At 44.1% G+C, this 8,225-nt stretch overlaps 1 protein-coding gene across 2 annotated transcripts in view; it reads left to right on the top strand.

The window, feature by feature from the left end:
• Nucleotides 1-599: 599 nt before the first annotated feature.
• FBXL20 (F-box and leucine rich repeat protein 20) overlaps nucleotides 600-8,225 on the top strand; it is a 105,494-nt gene continuing 97,868 nt past the window's right edge. Inside the window, exon 1 of one of the 2 annotated variants that reach the window (XM_043584292.1) lies at nucleotides 600-1,045. In XM_043584292.1, coding sequence (XP_043440227.1) covers nucleotides 998-1,045 — 48 coding nt within the window. In that variant the 5' untranslated portion in view covers nucleotides 600-997. Of the gene's footprint in view, nucleotides 1,889-8,225 lie in introns of both variants that reach the window. The other variant, XM_043584293.1, reaches the window with a different exon arrangement.

Below are 8,225 nucleotides of genomic sequence, written 5' to 3'. Positions count from 1 at the left end.
ACTTTCCAAAGCTTGGTTCCTTGCTCAGGAAGCCCTTTCTAGGATAAACACGAAAAAGTTAAAAAAAAAAAAAAAAGAGTTGGGTAATAAAGCTTCAAGCATGAATATCCCTATTTTAAAAAGATCTCCAGCACAAGTTGCTCTTAAATACACTCTCTCAAATCACATTGGTAACAATCCAGTCACTAAAACTGCGATTTAAAAGCGATATGAAGACAAACACATACTTTGTAATACAATTAGGGGAGATGATGTTGCCAGGACTGCTCGAATTTACAATAGTTTCTATTATTTCATCTTCGGTGCATGATTCTGTAGTCTGTCGCTCTAAAAGAGTAAACGTATTCCCTAATCCATAGAAATTCGATCATAAATTTCGAGATCCTGAGGGCTGGTGTTGCTAAAGTTTAATAATATGATGACACAAACTAGCTTTTATAGGAACCAAGGAGTCAGCTGAATGTCGCAATTTCCACTCGGCCAGCGCGCCCGCCTACTCGCTAAAACACGCTTGTTTCTCCCGCCAAAGTGGCGTCAGGATCAGGTTCTCACCAAACAGAGCCCCGATTGGAGGACGGGCAGGCACTAGAGCCCATTGGGTGGCAGCGGCGTCTGGTGGCGGAGGGGCGGGGGAAGCCAAAGGCCCTTCAGCCTCGCCAGGCAACCCCCCCCCCCCACACCAAAGCGCGCCCCTCCCCCAGCTAAAAGGAAGGGTCGCCCAGCTCCTGCACTGAACGCCCTGACCCCAAGACGCGAGGTGGGGCCTCGCTGCATATTCCTGGAGCAGAGGGTAGCGCAATTACCCACCCCCCATCCCCGTCCTGCTGATCCATGCACAGGGAGACCCACGCCCTGCGGCGGCCCCCCAGGCCTCCCTGCAACACCCGGTAATGCAATCCACGGGGGCGGGGGAGGCGGCGGCAGCGACAGCAAAGGCGACGGCGGCGGCGGCAGCAGCAGCACTGCCTCAACCTAGAGACAACCAGAAAGGAGGAAAATGGCTCCGAGCAGGGACCGCCTGCTGCACTTTGGGTTCAAGGCGACAGTGAGTGATAGGGGAAGGGAGTTGGGTGGCCGGGAAGGACGTGTGTGGATGCACAGGCTACTGGGGAAGAAGAGACAAGTCTTAGGGGACTGGGAGGACTAGGCAGAAAGCTCAAGTGCTTGCTGGGTTGGTGCGTGCTGTTTGCCCGCGAAGGGGATCAGATGGGCTCCGGTACTATCTGCAGTTGTCCTGCTTTCCTCACTCGCGAGTCCGCGAGCACGCGCGCACTCGCACCCTCCCCACAGCCCCTCCCATACACAAATACACACAGACAGATAGGCACTTCCCTGCCTCTGCTTCTCGCGGTGGGCTTGCGTGCCTTGGAGGCAAGAGCGGGCTCGCGCCGCCGCCGCCGCCGCCGCACTCCGGCTGCTCCCGGGCGGACCGTCGCGGGCTGCGCCCGGGAGTGGGGGAGGGGTGGTCCCGCGCCGCCGCCGCCGCCGCCGCCGCCGCCGCCGCCGCGCGCTCCTCCTCCTCCCCTCCCCACGCCGTTCCGAGGCCCAGGCGGCTCTGCCCAATGAGGAACGGCGTTGCTGGCAGGTGGGGAGTGTTTTTGTTTTGGGTTGAAGTTGAGGCTGAGGGGAGAGAAGAGCTAGCGACAGGCAGTCGTCGCAGCCGCCGGCTCTGCGGGAGGTGGAGGAGGCCCCGCCGGAGCCGAGAGGTTTCTGCTCCTCGCTGACGGCCCCTGCCCGCCGCTCCTCCACCTCCTCCCGGTCCCGGAACTCCCGGGCCTGCCCGGGGCCCCCAGTCTTTGCACTCCGCACGCCGTAGCACCCGGCCCCGGCCGCACCCGCCGACCCCATGAGGAGGGACGTGAACGGAGTGACCAAGAGCAGGTTTGAGGTGTGAGCCTGGGAGGGGGGGGGGGGGGTTGGGGCGGCGTGAACAAAACGATTCCCGCTCTTGTGTCCCGAAAATTTCGCTCCGCACAGAGCCGCCTCCCTTGCCTGGCGCCGTCATCCACCGACCGCTGGGGCTGCCAGACTTCTTTCCCCTTTCTCTCGACCCGAAAGCCCAATGCAGCAGCCCAGCTTCCCTGGTCTTCCCGGCTGGTTGCCTCCAGCCTGTTTCACCAGCGGGCCCCGGCAAGGGATTAGCTCTGGCGCCCTAATTCCCCCCTCCCCCCAGTATCACTCAGCTTTCCATTCTTTACACAACCCTTGGCTTGCCTCCCTCCTCTCGGCAGAAAAAGCATCACAGCTCCGATCTACCGGCTTGCTTCTTTTCTTTCTGCCACCTTCTTCGTGAAACGAGAGGGAAATTATGGGCCAGGGGGCCATTTCTCCGAGTTTGAGAGCCCTTGTTTGGTTACTCTAGGGAAGTGGGGGTTGGTAGACTGGGATGATAGAGACTGCCACGGGTTTTTGGTGCTGTGTTTGGTTTGGGTATTGTTCTGATACTTCCTCTTCTTTCCCGTTTAGTCTGTACTTTTGTAGCTCATTGTTTCTGGGAACTCTCAGATGTGTACAGGCTTTGAGATTGGGATGAAGGCCTGAGAGACTTCAGAAAATCCATTCTTTAAGAACTCTTCCTCCTCTGGCGAGAGGTTTATAGCTGTGGAATGGACGACTGGATGAGGAAATAGGAAAACATCTGAAAGTGTCTTTAGCGAAGGGAAGTCCGTGTTAGGGAAGTGATTCCTTTGGAAGTGAAGTATATTCTAAGTACTGACGAATTGCAGTAGTGTGGTAATATACCACAAGGTTTACTGGGGTTTATTGATAAGAGAAAGAAACTGCTACAACAAGAAGAGTAAATGAGTAAATGTTACCTGGCCCTTTCTGGCAGAGAATCAAACTGACCTGGGATCACTCAGAGCTCAGTGTACATCTCACTTGGTGTGTTTCTTCATTTCCATTTGAAGGATGAAATTGTAAGACAGACAAAAGTTTCAGGAAACTTGCCAGCTAGGTGCAGAGGGTGAAATTGTTACCTGAGGGTCTTCAGTTTAGTCTATTCCTTGGTTTGCTCTACAATATTACTGTTGCAGTTTAGGAATGGAGAAAATCAAGGAATTGGCCTCCTTAGAATTTTCATATTTAACTTAATCATGGGAAGGAAGTATCATAGTAGATATGATTTGGTGTTTACTTTAATAGAACTTTAGTTTGCCTTAATGTAGAGAGACCCAATAAGCTTAATTTTTGGTGATTTGTACATTCAGTACTACTGTAAAAGTCAAGACCATCCTTAAAATTACTGAATAGACTTTTAGCAGTTAACAGGAATCCTGAAAGAGAAACCCAAATACCAAAGATCTGAGTGGAGGATAGCCGTTTGCCACTGAAGTCTGCTCTTTATCATTTTGTTTTCTTCTAGACTGCATGAATTATTGTTGGAAGGAGTTTTTTGTAGTATGTGTTTTAAAATTGCATTGCTATATCTTATTTTTATACTTATATTTTATTAAAAAAAAATTTTAACGTTTGTTTATTTTTGAGATAGAGAGAGACAGAGCATGAACGGGGGAGGGTCAGAGAGAGAGGGAGACACAGAATCTGAAACAGGCTCCAGGCTGTAAGCTGTCAGTACAGAGCCTGACGCGGGGCTCGAACTCACGGACCGTGAGATCATGACCTGAGCCGAAGTCGGACGCTTAACCGACTGAGCCACCCAGGCTCCCCTTAGCTTATATTTTAATTTGTAGTTTACCTGTAGTCTTGATACTATAATAAAAATATTGCCTTATTAAGTATATCTATTACCTTGAACTAAAGCAACTGAAGCTTTCTAAAGGTATTTGATAAGATTTTTTTAAAAAGGAGGGGGGCACGCCTTGATGGCTGTCTTTTAAGCATTGGACTTAGGCTCAGGTCATGATCTCTCACTTCACAGGTTCCAGCCCCATGTGGGGCTCTGTGCTGACAGCTCAGAGCCTGGAGCCTGCTTTGGATTCTGTGTCTCCCTCTCTCTCTGCCCCTCCCTCACCTCACACTCCCTCTCTCTCTCTCTCTCTCTCAAAAATAAATAAACATGAAAAAATTTTTTTTAAATAAGGGAAAAAAAAAACCTCCTTGTACAGTATTTGTGATTCGCTTTTGGTTTATAAGAAAACATTTTAGTCCTTTATTATGATGTGAAGTGGTCACATGCCAGAATACAAATGGGAAGGGGTGGAAATGATATGTGCTAATGAGTTTCATTATCTGAATATTTCATAAAGTCATTTACCTCTTCTTTTCCCCATTTACCTCTTCTTTTCCCCATTTACCTCTTTACTAAGCTAATTTACAAGCAGTAAAACAATAAAATGGTCTCATGAAGTAGTAAACTTATTGCTAATTCATTGAAAACATTTTAAATATTTAGTTCCAATGGATAAAAGATGCAGACAAGGTAAAACAGTCTCTTCGTATCTAAAACATGACATCATGTTATTTTTATGTTTTAAGAAAATTTTTATTTTTGAGAGAGAGAGAGCACAAGCAAGGGTGGAGTAGAGAGAGAGAGAGACAATCCAAAGCAGGCTCCGGACTCTGAGCTGTCAGCACACAGCCCCACACAGGGCTCGAACTTGTGAACTGAGAGATCATGACCTGAGCAGAAGTCAGATGCTTAACTGACTGAGCCACCCAGGCAACCCTCAAATTATTGTTTTAATTCTCAAAATTACAGAATGGTTTTTAAAGGACTGATAATTTTATGATTGTAAGCAGATAGCCAATCCCTGAGGACATTTTTGTAGCAAATAATAACTAATTTCAGATTAATTATGATTAATACAGAAAGTGAAAGACTGTTTTCTTTTTCTTAGCTGCATTTTTTTCTGGGTGAAAGATAACTGAAGTTTATTTTTTTATAGTTGATTCATTAAAATCTTTCTTTAAGGAATATTCTGATTATTATTCTTTTGGATGTTGTAACTGCAGACCACACACTTTAAATCTGATGTTCAGGGCTATAGGTGTAGAAAAAATTTTTAAGTTAAAATGAAGAGATAAGAGTACTTGTTAGATATGTAGCTGTGAAACAGCCAGAGTAGATGACAGCTGGGTAGAAGTTAAAAAGATACAGAGATGTGAAAATTATTGTTGTTCTTTGCTGTATCACTTTGGCATTAAATTTCTACAAAATAACCCGAAAAGCTAGCATAATGCACTCTGAATAATGTGTCTCTCAGTTGAAAGTCTTCATCTAAATACTTTTTATTGCATAACTTACAGTGCACATTGTTTTGTGGCAAATTTTGATAAATTGTCTTTGTAACTTAATAATAGTTATTGCATCCTGCATGCCAGACACTGAGCTAGATGTTTTACTTCAGTTTTTTTATTTTTTGTTTACTTCTTAATTTTTATTTTAAGTAGGATCCACCCCCACCATGAGTCTTGAACTCACAACCCTGAGATTAAGAGTCACATGCTCTACCTACTGAGCCAGCCGGGTGCCCCTACTTCAGTAACTTCCAATTCTCATGGTTCTGTTTCACAGTTGAGGAAAGTTAGGGCCTAAGAAGTGTTCAAGTTGCACAGCTAGTAAGGGGGGGGGGGGGGGAGCCAAGATTCCAATCTGCATTTTTTAAACTTCACTCTGTCATTCTGCTCTGTTTTTAGCATAACATAGCATCAAAGCCCATAAAAAGTATGGAAAAGAACTTTCCTAAATTTCTTCACTCAGTATATTTCATTTTGTCTTTGCTATCAAGAATGAAGTTGTCCTTCATTTTAAGTATTATAACATGTTATCTTAACACTCAGTGAGATTAGTGACAGACGTGTGTAAATAAGCTAGCCCTTGAATCTAAGTTTAGATTTTTTCGGTAAAACCTGTCTATTTTGTCATTCTCTTAGTAGCTCCATTATAAGGTTATAGTACTATTAGAGGAAAATTTTTATCTTATTTGAGTTTATTAAAAAGTCTAGCATTATCGGGGCGCCTGGGTGGCGCAGTCGGTTAAGCGTCCGACTTCAGCCAGGTCACGATCTCGCGGTCCGTGAGTTCGAGCCCCGCGTCAGGCTCTGGGCTGATGGCTCGGAGCCTGGAGCCTGTTTCCGATTCTGTGTCTCCCTGTCTCTCTGCCCCTCCCCCGTTCATGCTCTGTCTCTCTCTGTCCCAAAAATAAATAAACGTTGAAAAAAAATTTAAAAAAAAAAAAAAAAAGTCTAGCATTATCTACATTGAAAACATTAACCGACATCACAGATACAATTTACTGTTTAATCAGTGCCTGGAAATGTTAAGATTCACATAGTTAGGAATTGATAAGCTCCAATTTGAGTACTTTGAATCCCTGTTCACTATTGTTTTTTATTATTCCTCACTGCTGCTTTGATAAATGTATAATATTTTAGTCTGTAAGGTTAGATTGTAGTACTTATTTGCCTGCTTCGTTTTATCAAATCATTTTGTCCAAAATAAGAAAAATCATAAAATGTGGTATGGCAGAAAGAACATACTGCATTATGAGTCGAGAGGACTGATAATGTTAGTTAATCTTGATGTTTGCCACCAGCTAACTATAACTTTAGTCATTTCTTTTCGCTTCTCCGGTTTGGTCATTTCCCTTCTTTGCAAAACAAGGAAGTTAGAATCAATTACTAAGGTTCCTTTTGTTCTAGAATCCTATGAATCTGTAACTTTTTAATAAAAGCAGAGGACCATATTTCGTTGGCTGTTTCTTCTAAACCAGCCACTCCAGGGGCACCTGGGTGGCTTAGTTGGCTGGGCTGGGTGTCCGACTTCAGCTCAGGTCATGATCTCACAGGTTCGTGGGTTTGAGCCCTGCATTGAGCTCTGTGCTGACAGCTCGAAGCCTGAAGCCTGCTTCAGATTCTGTGTCTCCCTCTCTCTCTGCCCCTTCCCTGCTCTCGCTCTCTCTCTCTCTTTCTCTCTCTCAAAAGTAAAATATACATAAAAAAATAAAATAAAACAGTTACTCCAGTATATTGTTAAAGTTTGGAAGCAGAGTTGCACAGTACTGCTAAGGCTGCAGTAATTACCTTTTTCTCCCATAAGGATTTATCTTCTAATCTAAAGAACATTCTGCGTAGTAAATAACCATATTTTCCAAATTGGTGCACGTGGAAAATGTCACACATTTGTCCAGTGGGTGACAGCCATTTGTTTCATTCTATTTGAAAAGGCTTGCAATGGGAAAGAGTACTAGTAACAGTAAGGTTTGTTTGTTTGTTATAACACTTTTGAGATTTGTCTGCAAGCAGTTATCTAACATTATACAAAGTCCAAATTAGAGGTTTAGGGTTTTGGGGCCCATTCAGACAATCTTTTTTTTTTTTTTATAGTGTTATTGATGTTTATTGTATAATTATGGGTCCTTTTTACCTTTGAAACATGGCACATTAATCATGTACTTATATTGTAGTCATTCATTATTTAAAAATCAAGATGTTTCTTTGTACAGTCTACATAAACCATTACACTTTGAAAATTATGTTTTCCATTAAGTTGTTAAAAATATTTAGCTTTGCAAAAACCTTACAAAGTGTATTCTTTTTTTTTTTTTTTAAGTTTATTTATTTATTTTGAGAGAGAGAGAGAATCCCAAGCAGGCTCTGCACTGTCAGTGTAGAGCCCGATGCAGGGCTCAAACTCCAGAGCTGTGAGATCACGACCTGAGCCACAGTCAGATACTTAACCAACTGAGCCACCCAGGGGCCCCTACAGAGTGTATTCTTGATATTTAAGTCATACATTCTTAGATGTATATTGAAGATTTTCATTCATTAAATCAGTATCAGGGGCGCCTGGGTGGCGCAGTCGGTTAAGCGTCCGACTTCAGCCAGGTCACGATCTCGCAGTCCGGGAGTTCGAGCCCCGCGTCGGGCTCTGGGCTGATGGCTCAGAGCCTGGAGCCTGTTTCCGATTCTGTGTCTCCCTCTCTCTCTGCCCCTCCCCCGTTCATGCTCTGTCTCTCTCTGTCCCAAAAATAAAAAACAAAAACGTTGAAAAAAAAAATTAAAAAAAAAAAATCAGTATTAGAAGTGTTTAGAAGTATTTACACTTTTAAATTCTTATGTTTTAGGTTATTTGTCAGTTTTAGCTGTTAGTGTTATTGTCACTTTTTAAAGCCTAATTTCTAAAATCCTTCTGTTTTTATCCTGAGTGTCTCTTTTCAAATCTCGGTTGAGTTTTTCTTGCAAATTATTAAGTACTTTTGTTACAGGCCAAGAATTCCATTCCCAGGCCTTAGATTACCGTTTCCCAATTGGTGACAGACTGG

The sequence above is a fragment of the Prionailurus bengalensis genome, chromosome E1, assembly GCF_016509475.1.
Source record: "Prionailurus bengalensis isolate Pbe53 chromosome E1, Fcat_Pben_1.1_paternal_pri, whole genome shotgun sequence".
NCBI lineage: Eukaryota > Metazoa > Chordata > Mammalia > Carnivora > Felidae > Prionailurus > Prionailurus bengalensis.
Note: the sequence above shows the minus strand (reverse complement) of the source record. Positions and strands in the feature narration are given on the sequence as shown.